At 40.1% G+C, this 20,004-nt stretch overlaps 1 protein-coding gene across 5 annotated transcripts in view; it reads right to left on the bottom strand.

Annotated features, from left to right (window-relative positions):
- Positions 1–18,210: 18,210 nt before the first annotated feature.
- Positions 18,211–20,004, bottom strand: part of LOC145248942 (uncharacterized) — a 157,195-nt gene continuing 155,401 nt past the window's right edge. For all 5 annotated transcript variants that reach the window (XM_080110736.1, XM_080110737.1, XM_080110738.1 and 2 more), the window contains one exon: positions 18,211–20,004. This exon is cut by the window's right edge and continues 82 nt beyond it. In XM_080110736.1, coding sequence (XP_079966862.1) covers positions 19,919–20,004 — 86 coding nt within the window. In that variant the 3' untranslated portion in view covers positions 18,211–19,918.

Raw genomic sequence — 20,004 nt, 5'->3', positions numbered from 1 at the left:
CATTATTTACTCTAGAAAATTAAGTCAGTCAAATTTTCAGTTCTAGACCTAGATAGCATGTAATATGATAAATCAATGTTATTCTGTTTAGTTTTCTTTGTTATGAAACATTGGGGCATATTATTAAGAACAACAATTCAAGGTTCGAGTCAGAATTTTTTCCTAAGCAGCGCCGGGACATGTGTTCACTAATTTTAAATATGAAGGCAGGGTCTCAATTTATCAAATATTTGAAAATATAATTTAATAAGTAATTAGAGAGAGTTTAACAAAAAGCCATCTATTATGTAAAGGACATTTGTTTGTGCGTATGTGTGCATGTTTATATGTCCAGCTAAAAGTCAAAAACTACAAAACAAAGACCAACAAAGAGGATATATTCTTGATTGGCATTGCCCTAGATGGATAATATCTAAAACTTAGAAGGAATTATTAATTCTCTGAGGGTCAACTGGGTCGGGTCTCATCGGGGGGGAGGGGGCGGTTTTTTAGTGTTATGTATTAATTCGGACAGAAAATGCTGACTAATTTTGTGATGAATCTATTATATAAAAGAGGTTGTCTGTGTTATGCATGTATGTATGTATGTATTTACGTACGTATGTATGTATGTATGTCTAAATTTACGTACATATGTATGTATGTATGTCAGGTCATGTCATGTGCTACTAGTACCATGTAACCCAGTACTACCTGCCTCATGGTCGGGTCACCGGCGACTAAACTGGTTCCCCCACCAGACTTGTTTGGTGAGGAGGGCGGCTAGTCTCCCTGAAGGATTAAAAACAAGACCTTCTAAAGGGCGAATGAACTCTTTTTCTGGGTCAACGGCCAACTAGCACCGTGTATATTTGTGTGTGTGTGTGTGTGTGTGTGTGTGTGTGTGTGTGTATTGGGGTGGAGAGGGCTCCCATAAGCCGTGGTGAAGGCAACCTTTCTAGGAGAAGCAAATCTCTGATTTAAAAAACCATAAAGCGGAAGACCATTATCTGCATTAAGCTGGTCTGCAGTTTAATTTGTTGCTGGCTATCTTGCTCTTGCTTGTTGCTGGATCTGAACATTTTGAACCGAGAGAGAGACTTAGCTGTCGTACAAAGCTAAGACTCTGTAACATCATATTTGTATAGATACTCCCTCAGGCATTTGGGCTCATGGATTTTAAATGTCTGAGGGAGTGGCACTCGTCTGACAAGACGTTGCAATCATCATGTCTAAATAGAGAGGAATAGGTTGGACTAGAGAAAGAGGGTGTTGGGGAGAAAAGTGAGAACGAGAGAAAGATAGTGGCAGAGAAAGATAGAGAGACATTTTAATAGAAATATGTCACACTTTTGTTCTGGGTAACTCCAGGTAGCTCTGCTAGTAGATAATATAGTAGAGTATACTGAACTCTCTCGTAGGGAAACTATTTAGTTTAGAAAAAAGAAACTAAAAAAAATAATGCTTGTAACCCGGTAGGTCTCTGGTGTATGTCATACTGTACACCTGTAAATACAATGCATATCATACTTGGTGGAGAGAGTGGGTTCTGTTCCACACAATGCATATGTTGATTCGAATGATAATCTCGAATTGCCAAGGCTGCTGCAAAGAAAGAGGATTCCCTCTACTGTTCTAGAAAACTACTTACACCTGTCAATATACTATATTTCTACACAGTCACCAAAGTTGTCTATGTGTGTTGTATGTTTACGTCCAGCTAAAAGGAAAAATATCAAACTACAAAACAAATACCCACAAAGTTGATATATTTTTGATCATGTATGTTTACGTCCAGCTAAAAGTAAAAATATCAAACTACAAAACAAATACCCACAAAGTTGATATATTTTTGATCATCATTATTCTGGATGAATAATAACTAAAATTTTAAATAAATCATTCGCTCTTTGGGGGTCAACTGGGTTAAGTTTCATCAAAATGTGGGATCGATTTTTCAGTCATTAGCTATTATATTAAGGACAGATGAATGACTTAAAGTATTATTATTTTCAATATAGAGAATTATGTCACAGAGGTGAAAGATGACTGAGGGATACGGATGTGGAACAACTTGGAAGGAAGAAAGAGAGAAAGACAGAAGTTTATTTTGCCATACTTTAACCGTTTCTATTTGGATTTTTTATGGTCCTGACCAATTCTGGATAACCTTGCTAGTCTATTATATATCCCTAACACCCTCTCCGCTCGAGGGCCGGGCCGCATCTGTCGCTATCCTGGTTCATGGGAGCATACTTGTGATGTACTTCTGGCCGTGTTCGTTGCTCCCAGCTTACAGGACCATAGATGCAACCCAGCAGGGCTACATTTTTACTTGTCTAGTGGTGGACCCCTCAAGGGTGACCAGACTCTCACTGGTCACTAGAAAATATGTCTCTGCTGCTCAGGGCACGCGAAATGTGCATGACCCTAAGTCCGTGTGGCAACATTGCCGATCTCGACCGTCACTCTGGCTTTGTGCTGGATCCAGTCTGTCTTCTTCATCATCTGGCGTCAGGGCATACCTGAAACAAACTGCATCTTCATTCAGGCGGGCAAATCGAGAAACAAGGAAAAACTCTGGGACATTTTTATATAACGAAACAAAATAATTATTCATAAATCGTTTTACACTTGTTATAGTCGAGTTCTTTGATCCAAGCTTTATGATGCAGGCTGTATACTTAAGTTCCACTAATCAATTTCCCAGCTAAGAACAAGAGCTTTTCAACTTAGCTCTTATAAGGGTTTCGCCCCCCCCCAGCCTGGGTGAGAGCGATGTGGATGCCTCGATGCCAGCTTGATGCCAGGACCCTAACTCTAAAAAGCTAATCGTTTTTATCAAATCAGAAATTCTTCCCTCTACCTTTTTGGAGTTATTATTTCTTTTCTCTTCCCTTTCTCTCTTTCTCTTCGTTCCCTATTAATTTACTCCCCTTCTCTCTTTCTTTTGTCCTGAACCTTCTCCCTCATTAATGACCATATCTCTCCCTAGGTACAATTTATTTATTTATCTGTCCAACTAACTTATCATGTAATTAGGAGTTATTAGTCACCCCAGAACAGGAGCTTTTCAACTTAGCTCTTATGAGGGTTTCTCCCCCCCCCAAGGCGGGGTGAGAGTGATGTGGACGCCTCGATGCCAGCTAGTAAAAAGGACCCTAACTCTAAAAAGCAAATCGTTTTTATCAAATCAGAAATTCTTCTCTCTACCTTTTTGGAGTTATTCTTTCTTTTCTCTTCCCTTTCTCTCTTTCTCTTCGTTCCCTATTAATTTACTCCCGTTCTCTCTTTCTTTTGTCCCGAACCTTCTCCCTCATTAATGACCATATCTCTCCCTAGGTTCAATTCATTTATTTATCTATCCAACTAACTTATCATGTAATTAGGAGTTATTAGTCACCCCAGCTGTCTTCCATATCGCTCAGAGGTTTTAAAAACAACCTTTTCATTGTTGATAGATGTGTAGTCGTTTGTCTTTCTCTTAAAACCCCCACCCCGGCACTGATGTGATAAGCGATAACTATTTATTTCCCATTGAAATATTTTATTTCTTCTGGACATTTTTCATAAACATCTGTCTTTCCTTGACCAAGTGTCAGCATAGCTCCCCTAACCATACCTCATCCTCTCCCATCTTCTCTTCCTCTATTTGAAAAGCAAGATCATCTAGTGTCGCCAGGAATCTCGTCATAATTATATAAAAGACAATTATTTTATTTTTATCTATCAGAAATCTAGGAGCCCCAATCCTGGAGCTAACACTTATTTTCTATCTGAGATACATAAATATGTGCATGTTAAATGAAGATTCTCCTCTACCTCTAAAACGTTCAGTTATTAAGCAGCAAAGGAAACATATTTTCCTCTTCCCAATTGACCAATAAACTATGTTACAGCATATCTTTATTGTGGTGCCTTTCATGATTTTGCTGAAGTCCAGGACAAGAATTCATTGTATCTGGTGGAGTATCAAGCTAAGTAATGTTACTTGAGGTAACATCACTAGGAGAAGGTGCACCATTCCTCATATGATTTAGTGTATACTCGGGTTGAGGGGATCTTATTTGGTCTTTGAATAATATATTATTTTGAATATTTCGTTAGAGTTTACTTGTAGGGTGAAGTATCCTCATATCAGGTTGCTCTGATAAATCTCTATACAGGGAGACTGAAGACTCTTGACGATAGTGTCTTATAGGCATTAAAATTATCTCATTGTTACCTATGTATGTTTGTGTGTTTAGCTAAAAGTAAAAAGCTACACAAGACACATCCACCAAGCTAACATATTCTTTTTAAACATTGCCTTGGACAATTTAAGCAGGTTTATTCTTTTTTATATTTATTCAATTAGGGGTCAACAAAAATAGGATTAGTGTTGGAGACGACCCTCCATGGGATTAATGGACTATCTCATGACGTCACTTCCTTTGGTGACGTCACTTCCAGTATCGAGTACCGGTGCCTGGCAGTCTGAGATTGGCACGCGACCAAGCCAGTCGGTGCACACGCCCCACCATTGATGAATGGTATTGCTCAATTCACTTTGCCTGTAATATTTGTGAATACATGTGTAGTATTGAGAATCCCAGCTTAATTGCTATATAGGTAGTTTTAGCAATAGAAAGTTATGTAGGCATATTTTCATTTCCCATCAGCGAGTTGGCAGGGTCACAAAAAGGTTATGTTTGACAGGTATCAACCTAGAGAGAATGCACCGGAAATTAGGGGTGACACGGGAATTGTGGTTGTAGGCTTCCAGTTGACGACCACATGGGCTGAGAGTGGGCTGAGTTTTGTGCAGCAGAGAATGCAGACGGGATATTTCGGCTCTCTGACAATCAGGGTTCGAGATGATAGGCTTGCCTTGAAATAAAAGATTGAAGCTTCAAATCCATCTTGTGTTCATTAATGCATCTGTCTGCAGCAGTAAGTACCACTCCCCACGAGATGGAGACCAGAAGGCATCATCCGCTGGCCAAGGCAACCAGGTATGTATGCATTATACATGGCACATACACGTCTCGAGACCTTTCAAGACAAGAAACGGTGTAAGGATAAGAGCACACACACACACACACACACACACACACACACACACACACACACACACACACACACACACACACATAACAGTGAACTGCACGTAACATACGCAAGAGAATGCATGCACACGCCCGTATATGTAAGAACGATGATAAACACACAGACACTTAAAAGTACCCTTAATAGTAAAAGTAACAAGAAACAGTAAAAAGAAAACGAAGTAAAAGTAAACGATTAAATAAATAACAAATAAATAAGACGCAAAAGCCTTCATTTAACACATGTTCGTTTCCTAAAATCATGTGTTCCTTTCGTTTATTACCATTTAACCCCATAACAGTTAGTCAGAATGGTCGACATTTAGTGTGATTTTTTAAGTGGCGTCATGGATAAAGTACTTGGTAAATTCTGTCATAAATGACATTTTTCTGAAGGTTGAAGGTTCAATCCTCAGTGTGGGCGATACTCAGAATATAATTGCGACTTACTTAAAATTTTTATCGTCATTTATGATCGAACGAGATCATGCTACCCCTGTGCATTAAATACAGGGATCCATTCGAAATTCTGTGGAGATTTCCAAGTTTGACAGAAAGATTCTCAAGTTCGAAAAAATAAACATGGAGAAAGTTGAAGGTTATATTGGCTGAAACATTGTGAAAATAGCATTTAATATTAGAACAGTAGTCCGAATAATCCAAATAATATGAAAAAATGATTTGACAGGAAGCAGTTTAGTTCTCGCTTACTAAAGTTGGGGTCAATGCTGAAAAAAAAAAGAGGTATGAAATACACACACAAGACTGAGATAAGGATAATATTTGTATTGATTAAAATAGAACAATGACAAAAAAAGTCCTTGCAAAACTGATTGTGTTTGCGGCTTTTGAAGTCCAACTATAATTACGGGAAGTTCTTCTATGTCCAAGAATAGACAGCTCTTAGAATGTTCAAATGGATAGTTGCATTCAGTAAAGAAGAAGAAGGTTCTTATTGTTGACAGTTGGCGTCCCATTTGAAAAAGAGGAAGAAAAGATAGGTAGGGTGTTCATTGATTGGTCAGGGAAGAACAGGGCCTTTCTTCTAGAATAGAATTTAGAGTGGGCAAGAATAGAATTATTTATGTGAGAAAAAGAAGTAACTTTTTTTTATAAGGAATTATCAATCCTCATGTCAAAAATTGAGAAACATGATTTTTTAATGTGATGTAGTAATTTGTTCATGATTTTCTACCAGTTGTCAGAGACAAAGAGGGGATGATGAAGAAAGTGGAAGGAGAAAGAGAAGGGAGATAGAAGATGGGGAAAGGAGGGAAAGAGAAGAAGAAAGGATAGAGAGAGATAAAGAGGGGGTGAAAGAGCTAGAGAGAAAGAGGGAGAAAGAGAGAGGTGGAGGAAGTTTTTAAAAGGAAAGATGTTACACACATTTTTTAACTTTTCTATTTTGTTATATATGCCACTGAGCAACGCCGAGTAACCATACTAGTTGTAAACAGTTAAAATGTACACTTTTATCAAATTGAAACGTATTTCAGTGGTTTTAGATACAAGAAATTACTCTATCATTATCATGAGCTGATGTACGAAATCTACAATTTGAGTTGCATGATATAAAATGATATTTAATTGCTCTAAAAGAACCCTTCCTTTTCTGCGGCATTTTTAGATCCTTATCTTTGTGTAATGTTATCAGTTTATGTTCGTTTTGATCTTTCTGAATTTTTGAGATGATTGATTATTCGTATTATTTGGATTCATCAGGCTACTGTTCTCATCTTGAATATATTTTCACAGCGTTTCGGTCGATATAACCTTCGACTTTCTTCAGGTGTATCTTGTCGAACCCAGAAATGTTTCTGTTGAACTCAGGAATTTTGACGGAATTTCGAGTGGAACCCTTTATTTACTTCATGGGGGTAGCGCACTCTTGTTCGTTCAAGGACCCGTGGCACAGTGGTTAGAGTATTTGGAAAAATCAATTGTAAAAGTGATATTCTATTGAAGATTGAAGGTTCAATCCTCATTGTGGGCGACTGAAAAATACAATTGCAAATTACGGAACAAGAGCATGTGCCCCCATGAAGTAAATAAAGGGTTCCACTCGAAATTTCGTCCAAATTCCAGAGTTTAACAGAAACATTCTCGAGTTTGAAAAGATACACCTGAAGAAAGTCGGAGGTTACATTGATCGAAACGTTGTGAAAATCACACTGAAGATGAGAACAGTAGTCTGATGAATCCAAATAATATGCACTTTTTTCTTTATTTAAAAAAATTATTTCACATGAATGTCAAAGATGAATAAACCTTTATCGTAGCCTTGAAAATCATATAGCCTTTGTTTTTAAACCTCATTGTAGGAAAGAGTTGGCCTTCGGGTCAAGATCAAAGTGGAGTTGCTTGTCCCCGTTGTGGAACAACAGCTGTAGAGACAACTGATCACACTTTCTTCGATTGCTGCGAACTCCGCCAGTACTGGTCATATGTCAGCGAGGTGACGGCTCGCATTGATCCTCAGCATCCTTGCCTGATTACCGTATCCAATGTCGTTGACAACGTGAAGCCGTTGTGGGACAGGTAAAGACAAATGGTCTACATTACGATCCTGGCCGTGGCGAGAATGGTGATTTGGACGTTGCGTCTGCAAGGTAGCTGGGGGGTGGGGTCTTTTTCTGATCAGGATCTGATCACTTTCTTTAAACACCAACTACAGATGAAGATCAGATGTGATAGAAGAAGGCTGCATCGCGTGGCATTTGACAGGAGATGGATACATGTAGCAAGTCTTTGTATACGAAAAGGAGTCAAATTTGAATACATGTTCCCTGCCTAGGTGTGGAACGCGCAGTTCTGTCAAGTGTAATTTTATCCTTAGCCTCTTAGCTAGCTGAGTGAGTGCTCCACCGCCCCCCTCCCGATTAGGAAGCCTCCAAGATCCCCACCCCCACCTAATTGCAATTTTTTCTTTTCACCCCTCTCTCTAAATTTCCCCCATCTTGGAGAGAAAGAAATCAATCACTACCCCCCCCCATCCCCCAGTCCCCAAAATTTTCTTTCCTCCATTTCGTCCTATCTAGAGAGCATCCCCACTTAGAGACTGGCCCGCAGGAGCTCAGGTGCCTTTACAAACCAAAGTGGAATGGGCAGTTTATCAACTAGACGGGGTTGGGAGGACCCTACTATTCACTACTGGAATTTTTTTTTCCCCCCGCCCTCGACACAAATGAATTATTTTATTATCTTTATTCTTATCTTTTTTGTTTTTACATGCTAATAAAGAATGTTTTAAAAATTGGATGCTAAGTAGGACGTCCTCAAGTACGAAAGGGCGAATGCGGTATTATGGTGAAAGAAGATTCTAGATAAGATAAACTTTTGTTTGGTTCTAGAATGACAAGGATGACCAAGACCCCCATATTCCCCCCTTTTGAGTTGGCCTTGTGCCTAAGTTTTTTGTTCATGTTCATTTTGTGCCTGAATAAAAGATTTAATATCTCAAAGTGTAGTATCTGTTCTGATACATACATCGCTCGAGGCAGTGCTGTTCTGGCGACACATTCTCGTGCTCGGAACACCTGACAAGCTTTTTGGGTAGCGTTCTGTCCGCACCCCCACTTTGTCTGTCTTTCTCTGCTCTCCCCCCTCACGGGGGGATCCCAGCTGCTAATTTATGACCTTCCTGCAAGGGCGGGTCGGAAACACTTTCTCTCTTCCCTCCACTAACTTCCCACTTCCTCTCTCAGTTCTATCTCCCCTCTTGCCGCCTTTGGCACCACTTCTTTTTGGCGCCAAAGTTGGTTCCCCATTTTGGACGCCGTCTCCACGTCAGTCAAAACAGTGATTTTTTTTCGGATTTTACCATACACATTGACTGACCACAGATACGGGAAGAGAGAAGAAAGAAACAACATCAGGCATGGGGGAGCAACACTCTAAACCAAAGAGGCGTACAACATGAAAGCAGAGGCAGCAGCCCCAAAAGACTGTGCCCAGGGAGAAGCTCCCCACGAGGGCAGCTCCCCAAATGAGGGAGAAAATTACTAAACTGAGGAGGCACACCCACGAGATCCTCCAAATCAAGGGGCATCAGCCCCAAAAGACATTACCGAGGAAGAAGCTCCCCATGAGGGCAGCTCCCCCCAAAAAGAAGAGGCATACCGCCTAGAAATGGACGCTGGCAAGGAGGTAGCCGCCTCAAGACATTATGAAGGGGGATGCTCCCCCAAAGGGAAGCTCCCCAAATAAAGGAGCAGTACTGGACACACCCAAGGAAAGCGCGGGAGAATCAACCCCTAAAGGGAAACTTGTCTCACAAAACACCTCCAAAGCGGAACGATCTTTTAACCCCACAAAAGATCCCTTGCCCAAGACATCAGAGGGATCTGCATGGGGTAAAACCGCTGATAAAAGACTCTCCCAACAAGAATATAAAGACTTGTACCTTACTAAGTACAAGGAATATATTGAGGGGAATGTCCTCAAGCCAATATCTGGGGGCTGGGAGGCGATGGAGGACAAGATCCTGTCCTTCATCACTTCGGACATCCAGGCAAATCAGCTCAAGAGGATGAAAAAAGAGGAAATGGCAGAGCTCCCCCAGAAACTAAATATACCTGCCAAGTATATACACCAGAGGAGCTTCGCAATGTGGGACGTACTGCTCCCCAACAAGGATGAAGCAGAAAAGTTCTCATGCACCGAACTTAAATGCGCAGGTATTAAGTTACTGCTAGAGTATTATGGCAGGAGGAGAATCCGAGTACAAATATTCAATGCTCCTGCTGATCTACGCACAGAACTGCTGGGAGCTTTCCTCAGTAATTTTGGAAGGTGGAGCGGATGGACCCGGCACGCTCCAAAAACGGTGTCCACCTGGGAAGTTATACAGTAGCAATGCGGGTCAAAAAAGAAGGTTTCCTAGGCATACCAGCAACAATATCTTTCAAGAAAGCCAACATGACAGTGGTGGTTGAAGGCGCCCTCACTGCTGGTTTTGTCTGAAGCAGGGCCACATGGCAAAGAACTGCCTCCAAAAAGCAGTTCCAAGCCAACTCGCACCACAAGTAAACACGGTTCCAGCAGCGGGGGTGGCAACAGCCACTGAAACTAGGGAATCACCAACATCAACCCTTGAGTTGGCAAAGCCCAAGCATCAATGGAGTAAGGTGGCAGGGCGTAAATGGAAAAACACATCTATCTCCAACCACCTGCTCAACAGCAACAGCAGCAACAACAACAGCCGCAACGACAACAGCAGCAACAACAGCATAAGCAGCAGCATCAGCAGGAGCAGCAACAGCAGCAGCAATAACAGCTGCAGCAGCTAAAGCCGCAAAAGCAGCTGCAACAACAACTGTCGCAGCAGCAAAAACAGCAGCAACAACAACAGCAACAGCCAGACAAGCAGCAGCAACAACAGCCACCACAGCAGCTTCAGCAGCAGCAACATCAACAACAGGAGCAGCAACCAGAGGAGCAGCAACAACCAACAGTCCCACACCAATCGAGACGAGGACCAAGTGGAGAAAAAACTGCTCCTCTGAGGATGAATCAGCTAGTGAGAGGGAGAAGAACCCAACCTCATCACTCTCTGGTTCATTCGAAATGCAGAAAAAGAAAAAGAAAAGAAGAAAAAGGGAAGAAAGGTGGCCCCCACTCCCTGTGAGCATACACAACCCCAAACAACAACACAACCCGCTCCCACCTCCAAACCACACACTGCATCAACACCAGACACTGCACCAACACCAGACACCACACCAACACCAGACACTGCACCAACACCAGACACCACACAAACACCAGACACAATACAAACACGAACACCAACATCAGACACCACACATACATCTGTCCCTAGACACTTGCAGACTTAGCCACCACCCCAAAAAGAATTGAATTGGCTAGTCTGAATGCAAGGGGCCGGGTGGCTCGCCTCCGGCATGACTTCTTGTCCCTTGGAGTGGATATGGCTGCGATTCAGGAGACGCATTTCGTTTCTTCTGTGGACTGTCAGGTTCTGGCCTGAGATTTTGAGGTTTTCTCAGCATATGGCAGCCCACGGTTATGCTGGTTAAACGTACCCTGTCTGCGATGGTCGACGTTGTTCATAGGGATGCGGAGGGCAAGCTGGTCATGGCCGATGTTACTGTCAAAGATTCTGTGTTTTGGGTGGTCGCGGTTCATGCGCCCAGCACCGCTCGTTAGAGGGTCTCATTTTTCGGTCAGCTCAACACGTTTGTAGATTGTCGGAAGCGGGTAGTGCTAATGGGGGATTGGAATGCCATCTTAGACTCCAAGATAGATTAGGTAAGAGGTGAAGCTAGAGGGTCGGAGAGGTGCGAGTCCAGCCTGGCTGATCTGATGGCTAGATGCGGTCTGGTCGAGAGGTTTCGGGTCGAGCATCCGCGGCAGGAAATGTGGATGTGCATCAATAGCATTCCCTCCTATCCAAACACCTATTTGGACAGGATGTGTGTTAGGAGTAGACTTCTTATCCTGTCCCACATTCACTTGGCTAGGCCAGACGGACCATAAACTAGTTATGGCCTGGCTGAACTAGGAAATAGGCCTAAGTTAGTGGGGTACTGGAAGTTAAGCACCTCCCTTCTGAAGATACAAGACTTCCAAGATCAGTTAAGAGAATTAATTAAAAAGGTACTAGTGGGGGCGGTTACCAGGAGTAAGTGGTGGTTAGATCTCAAAGCTAAGATCAGAAGCTTCTCCGTCAAGTATGCCCAGCGCCTCACACTAGATAAGGCTGAGATGAAGAAGCAGCTAGAGCAGAAACTAGCCTGGGCTACAGGGAGGGTGATAAGGTTAGTCAGGAACTAGCTAAGCAGGACCTTCTACACAAGACTAGCGAGCGTTATGAAGGCCGAGGGGTTTTGAGAATATTTCAAGGAGCGTTTTATGCAGCAGCCCGATCTTCTGGTCCTTGAGTTTAGCGACTATTTGGCTGACTCAGAGCGGGAGGTCTTTACTGCACTGAAGCAGGTCAGCTGTGATAGATAGCCAGACTCGATGGTCTGCCATACAAACTGTATTTGAGGCTGTCGCCCATGTTTCTACCTCTTCTGACAGATGTGTTCAACCATTAGTTTGCTCAGAGATCCATCCCAGGACAAGTCACCAAGGGAGTGATCACATTGCTGAAGAAAGGTGACAGGCATGAAGGGGAAGATTTAGATGACTACAGGCCCATAACTCTTCTTAACACAGAGTTGAAGATTTTGGCCAAGGTCCTGTCGAATCGGCTGCAGGTTGTTATCGGCGAGTTGGTTGAACTGGAACAGAACTACACTGTGAAGGGTAGATCGATTCAGAACAACTTGCACCTGATTCACACGATCCTAGAGGGGGGAATAGATAACGACACGGAAGCCGTGCTGATCAATTTAGATCAGTCCAAAGTGTTCGATAGGGTTGACCATCGTTTCTTGGTATCTGTCTTAGAGGCCGCCGGTTTTAAACCAGACTTTTGCAAGTGGATCTCCGTGATGTATCAACAGCCCACGGCTGTCGTGCAAGTCAACGGAAAGCACTTGAAACCCTTTTTTATCTGTGCGGAATGGCTCTGCCTGGCGGCTCAGCTGCCAAGGTATCCGCATTCTCCGATGATGTCACAGTCTTCGTGTCGAGCTTCAGAGATATTGAGATCATGTTGGAGGTGCTTGCACAGTATGAAAGAATCACAGGGGCCAAGATAAACTGCAGTAAGTCAATAGTAGTTGGGCGCCTGGAGTGGCAACACAAACCTCCCGGCGCTCTTCAGCTGGATGGATGGCCCGGTTTGGATCCTTGGCGTGTGGCTCGGAGGTACGGTCAAAGGTGGAGGCTGCAGTCAACTCGTGGCTTTCTAGGAAACTTTCCTTAAAGGGTAGAGCCGAGGCGTGTGTCACATGTCTTCCCTCTCATCCTTTATCGACTGGCCGTACTTTCCCTGCCTGCATACCTAAAAGCTCTTGTCGAACTCTTGTACTCGCTCCTTTGGGACAGAGGAAGACACTGAGTGAGCAGACAGGTCTATATTCAACGTCCGTGTGAGGGAGGTTTTTTTTTTTTTTTTACACAGGCATCACTACATTATCAAGACCAAGAGGCCACTCGAGGCTAAGGGTTAAAGAGTGCACAGTAGAAATTGGACAATATAGTAATCAATTCGGTAAATTTGTAAACTTATATGGAACAGCTCATCAAGAACTTGTTTACATCAGACTTGAAGACAACCATTTTGTAGTCAGCCAGAAAGCAGGAAAACGGAAGACAATTCCACAGGCGTACAGTTCTAAGAAAGAAGCTTTGTTCATGGAATCTACGTTTAGGTGTAGGCACAGATAAAGAGTGGGAGCGAATTATTGATAGTGTTTTCAGCTAGACGAGTGCTTCTTGTGAAAGTTTGGCGAGGGGGGACCACAGACTGAAGCTCAGTCGAACACTTTCCATGAAAATAACGATAAAGCAGAGACAAACTCGCAACATCTCTTCTGTGAGATAGAGGTTACAGGGAAGAGAAAAGGACATCTCCTACGAGGCTACAAAAGCTATTTTGAACTCTATCAAGACAGGACAAGTCCTTTCTAGCAGCTCCTGCCCATATGTGACAACAGTATTCCAGCCTTGGACGTACCTGGCTCTTATATAGATAGAGAATTGCATCAGCAGTGAGATATCTACTCGATCGATAGAAAGATCCCACCATTTTTCTAGCGGCCTTGGCAACAGATTTGATGCCCGTGTTCCATTTTAGATCAGGAGATTTGTATTATTATACTTCGGTTTTACTATCCCTAAGAGTACATAAAAGAACATACAGTAAAACCCCGGGATACGGCATTAATCCGTTCCGGGGTTGGGATCATAAGTTGCAATCACATATGGCGGGGCCTAAGCAAAATTTTATACAGTATGTATTAAAAATTAATAACAAAATACAGGAACAGTATATATTACATATGTATATAATCAAATAAGATTATAAATATCACAGTAAGGCGGGACAAATACTGTAACCAGGGTCCGGAAAAACATTGTATTCCACATCGTAACTTGAGAAGACCGTATCCTAGGGCCACCATATCCTGGTGGGGGGGGGGGTTCTACTGTACTACAAAATATTTCTGTCTGGGGAATTCATATATATATGTCTTTTACTCTTATTCACCCCAAATAAAGTGTGTTGACACTGGGATATAAGGGACTACTATTTGAAATCATATCTACAGGTCCACTATGTGGGGGTTTGAGCAGTGAAATGTCTGTTCACATTATATTTAAATTTCAGCGGGTAAGTAAAGTCAGGGAAGGTAATTTAAATTAGCTATATAATTTAAATTAGCTATATAATTAAAATTAGCTATATAATTTAAGAAAGTGCTCTACTTATATACAGTCATCCACAGGGCCAGATTTATGGTGAAGGGGTTAACCTGAATGAAAGTTGGTAGCAAGATGTTTTTTTTACATTACATTTACATTTTTACACGTTGATACAGTTGGGGAAGCCAAAAACATGAAGGGAATTCCAAAGACAAGTAGGCCGAGGAAAGAAGCTATTAGAATAGAAAATCTTCTGCCATGTAGGGACCTCTGTAGTGAAGGGGTTAGATTTTGCTGCGAGTCGGGTGGGTTGTGAGTATTTTCGTTTAGAAGGTACGAGTGCAGTGAGTTCATCGCAGCACATTTCCTGGAAGTACTTACAAAAAAAAAAAAAAAAAAAAGCATAGGGATGCAGCTCTGCTGCGATACAACAGGGGCTGGAGTTCGGCAGACAGTATGGAACCTATTAAAGTATAAATTCTTTTTGCACACTGTCCAAGGGGGAAACGCTAGTGGTTGGTGCACCAGCACAGATGTGACAACAATACCCAATTCATGGGCGAATGGTGTCTTTGTAGAGTCACATGTGCGAGAAAGATGAGAGAGAGAGAGAGAGAGAGAGAGAGAGAGAGAGAGAGAGAGAGAGAGAGAGGATATTGCTTATGCCTGAGAGTATCTTGTACCTCTACAAAGCTACCATCCGCCCATGCATGAAGTATTGTTGCCACATTCAAATGTTGGTGCATCTGCTACTAGCCTTTCTCTTCTAGATAGGGGTCAGAAAAGAATTGCCATCTGATAGGTTCTGCTCCGTCAAACTCTAACCATTGTCCCATCAATGAAATGCTGCATCCCTGTGCCTATTTTACACGTATTTTAATGGAAGCTGATGAACGCCAAGCCCTTGTACCCCGTCGACATAACCCTAACCTCTGACAAACCCAATAAGCAGCAAAATCCCACCCCTACACAGTAAAGATCTCTATTTGCCAGAAAACGTTTTATTCTTAGTTTCTTCCCTCAAACTGCTAGACTTTGGAATTCCCTCCCGGATTCCTGTTTCCCTGACTGTACTGACATGCAGAAATTCAAGTGTAATGTGAACAGACATCTTTCTGCTCAACTTCATTCACAGTTTTTCTGCAAATTGTGTCACATATAGCAGCCCCCTATATCCAAGTGGCACTGTGCCTTGTTTGGGGTGAAATAGCAATTAATGGACTTCGCACATCTTAAACCCACAGACTTTTATTTGTAGGATTGTCTCAATGCCTATCAAAACTATAACTAAACTTTTTTGAACTGAAGAGAACCATTAGATTAATTTTATTAGTCATATCCAATTATGCTTGCAATGTTGACATGCACATTTAGAGCATATCATTGAACAGTGATAAGGCAAAACACTAGACATGTATGATTGAAACTTGAGTGCAGTTTATTTGTACGAAATATCGTCGAATTACAGAGAAGATTTTGAAGTTTATTAACGATTCCATAAGTTAAATTTTTTAGGGGAGAGTTACTCTTTCCTACAATTAGGATGTGAAGAAACAAAAAATTTTCAAAAACAAAGGTTACATGACCTTGAGGTCGACAATAGAGTTCAGATATTAGTAATTCCAATTTTGGGGCGATATTTTGGGTGTCATCCTGTATATCGCGAAAATCTAGGTCGGCTGTATTCTTAATCTAAATCCATTATATTACACTTGCCCCATCCCCCATCGTAATCAATATTCCTATCATAAACATAGAGTAAGAACATAATATCTTTTGAGATTCGGCAAAAGCTCTTGGAAATATCTTTAGGAAATTTGAAATTCTGAACAAACAGGAAGAAAGGCCTTCGAAACCATGTTTAAGAGGCAAATATTTTATTAAAAATCATTAGATATTTTTTAAGCTTCACTTTTATTTCTTCTTAATTATTTGAATCTTAAACGCGGTTTCGAAGACATTTTTGTTTGTTTATTCAGCATTTCAAATTTCTTAAAGCTTTTGCTAAATCTCATTACTCTACCATAACCAATGCTTAAAAGTTCATATTAAAGAGATGCTCCCCGCCTTACATTGTGTAACATCTGACCATTCGATCAGAAAAAAACCCCACAGTTTCTGATAATGGATATTTTACTAACTGAAATTAAAAAAAAAGCAAAAAAAAAAAAAAAGCAAAAAAAAAATTCATTAAATTAAAAAATATATATGACTTTTAATAAAATATTTATATCATTAATGTGGTTTGTTTTAAATCATAATATCTTTTATTGTGGTTTATATTATGTACGTTGCTTATTTTGCATAATTCTCAACTGTAGTAAATTGTTAATTATACTTTGGTCCTAGTTTTTTGTTCTATTGATACGAGGTGGCTTAAATAAGTTTCTAGACCTTTTTTGTATGGGCACTTTTATTGATAGCACACACATATAAAACTCTAGTCCCCTTCGAAGTACTCTCCTCCAGCTGTAATGCACTTGTACCATTCCAACAATTTCTGGAAGGCCCCATGGAAATCCTCTTGTTTTAGCGTGTCACTGACTCTCATCACGGACGCTTTCATCTCCTCAGTTGTCTCATAACAACAGCCTCTCAGCTTTCCTTTGAGCTTAGGAAATAACTAAAAATCACAGGGAGCAAGGTCTGGATTATAGGGAGGATGAGGAACTGTCTTGATGCCCATCTTGGTCAAATTTCTTTCTGATCTTCTCTGAGCACCCTTGGGGCAAACTTTGCACAAATCTTCTGCATCTTCAGTTCCTCACGAATAATTGGGTGTACAGTTTCCACACTGACATTAAACTGTGCACTTATTATCTTTATATTGACGGTCCTTATGCATGAAATTCTTTATTTGGCCAATCAACACTGGTGTTCTAACTTCCTTACTTCTCCAACACCTCTCATCATCCCTCACAGATTTCCTGACTTCCTTGAATCTCTTATGTCACTCAAAAACTGATGTTCAGTTCATGCAAGATGGTTCAAAAGCAGCCTGAATCGTTCCATACGTTTCTGTGGCATTTTTCCAAGTTTAAAAAATAATTTTATTGCATATCGTTCTTCGAAATTGTTCTCATATCCAGATGGCATTTTTTAAATTCACCAGCTGTGACAGTCAGACTTTAGTAGGATGTATTCCAATTCCTGCTGTAGTTGTTCATTTGAACTTGAAATCATAAAAATTGGTTAGTCATCTCATAAGATGTATAGCAATAACTTACTGAATTTCAAGAGTCTATGACAATTTTAAATGCCTGTACAAAAAAAAGTCTGGAAACTTATTGAAGGCACCTCATATATATGTTTGGAATATATGTTTAATACATGAGTTGTGAAAATAGATAGGATATAGTCGAACACTTGGTGACCCTGACATGATGTGCACATGCGACCGTTTGATTTTTGGTTATTTGAAGGCTGGTTTGTCAAAAATAGGGTGAAATCTCTCAAATGAAGAAGAAGAAAAAGAAGAAGAAGAAGAAGTTGCCTATCATTGACATCATTTTGAATTTCTCAGATGAAAAGCCATTCTTTTAATGTTCTGTCAATCGCATTTCTGCCTAAAGGTTTGCAATACTTGGAATATTAAATGTTTTAGTATGGAATAAATTTTCAAAGTGTTGATCTGTGGAAAGAAATTTGCTTGAGGTCTTATCACTGCATAGATTTATCACGTTGTAGATTTCACTCCTATTTGTTCGTTTGTAATTATGCCGTGAGCCAAATTAACTAATACTCTCATTTGTTTTTTTTATAAGCATCATTCATAAATGATGTTGAATGTTAATCGTGTTAATCGTATAGAATCCATCAAATAGCTTGAGGTGAAATAATTAAAATAAAAAAATAAAATGTATCCTTTACATTTCTTTAAAAATATTTTTTTTGCGTTTATTGAAGATTAATTCACACAGTTTCGAAGGGAAATTTACAAAATGCAAGTTTGCGATAACAATTTGTTTGTTTTTATGATTGTTTGTTGCAAACAAATAAAATTATTTGATTTTACAAAACTATCTTCACTCTAAAAACAATAAAAATGTAACCAGAATATATTCTCTCAAAAGAGCTTCATCGTATGATAGAGAACAGTACTTTTTGAAACCTTTTATTCATTTAAGATATAAAAGGTTACCATGGTAGGGCCAGATTTATGGTGAAGGGGTTAACCTGTATGAAAGTTGGTAGCAAGATGTTTTTTTACATTACATTTAAATTTTACACGTTGATACAGTTGGGGAAGCCAAAAACATGAAGGGAATTCCAAAGACAAGTAGGCCAAGGAAAGAAGCTATTAGAATAGAAAATCTTCTGCCATGTAGGGACCTCTGTAGTGAAGGGGTTAGATTTTGCTGCGAGTCGGGTGGGTTGTGAGTATTTTCGTTTAGAAGGTACGAGTGCAGTGAGTTCATCGCAGCACATTTCCTAGAAGTACTTACAAAAAAAAAAAAAAAAAAAAGCATAGGGATGCAGCTCTGCTGCGATACAACAGGGTCTGGAGTTCGGCAGACAGTATGGAACCTATTAAAGTATAAATTCTTTTTGCACACTGTCTAAAGGGGAAACGCTAGTGGTTGGTGCACCAGCACAGATGTGACAACAATACCCAATTCATGGGCGAATAGTGTCCTTGTAGAGTCACAGGTGTGAGAAATTTTTTAGCCCAGTAAAAGGAGTCTACCTTTGAGGGGGAGGCGATTGTTCTGTTGTATCAACGCATATATGGATTAGTAGATTATACTGAAGTACTTGCTTCAGCGCGTTTTTTTTTTTTTTTTTTTTAAATATGAATATAAAAAGAAAATTAAATACTCTCCATGGAGAGTGTCACCACGTGATTGAGAACTGAACTTCCGCCCAGGGAAGGACCGGGTTTTCCACTGTATCAAGGCATCTGTGAAAACCATAACCTGTAAAGTTATAGGTACTTATGCAGTATAAGAATCATGGGCAGTTTACAGAAAACACTGGAAGATACCGAAATGCTGAGCATCTTAACCTTAATAGAAAAATCATAAAGAAAACATTTACTAAATCTATGTAAATATTTATCTTGATTTGAACCAAAAATATCAGCAAAAAATCATAAAAAAGAACAGAAATTATTAAAAAATGAAAAAAAATGTGTTTGCTATCAGTTGTTTCTTATTCAAAAAATAAATATCTATTCATGAAACTTACCTTACGATGAATGTTTTTTTTCTTGAAATTGAATTTTAATTTTCTAAAAGTTTTGTGAAAATTGTCCAATAATCATTCAAGAATATTATTTTGATTTTTCCATGAGTTTCTTTTATTGAATTAACTGACAGAAATAATATATATTTTTATTGAAAGAATTTGACAGCGTTTGTGTGAAAAGAAAGTCACAAAACATTCATTCGGCATCTGTCAACATTTTCTGTAAACTGCCTGGACGATTCTAACAACAATAGTATGGTCCTTACACTGATACTGCATGTGATACTGAAGTACTGTCTGTATTTTTCTTTTGTATGAAGGTTCTGCCGTTCTTCCACATACAATAAGAATACAAATAAAATATATATGATGTGAAATGTGAACAGTTAAATAATGTAAATATTAAAGTTTTCTTGTCGAAAACAAAGTTGAGACTCTTGAAGGATTCTTAAGCGTGGTCCCATTGGAATTC

Source organism: Euprymna scolopes, chromosome 27, assembly GCF_053919585.1.
Source record: "Euprymna scolopes isolate OS-2025 chromosome 27, ASM5391958v1, whole genome shotgun sequence".
Taxonomy (NCBI): Eukaryota; Metazoa; Mollusca; class Cephalopoda; order Sepiida; family Sepiolidae; genus Euprymna; species Euprymna scolopes.
This window is presented reverse-complemented; position numbering and strand designations above follow the sequence as displayed.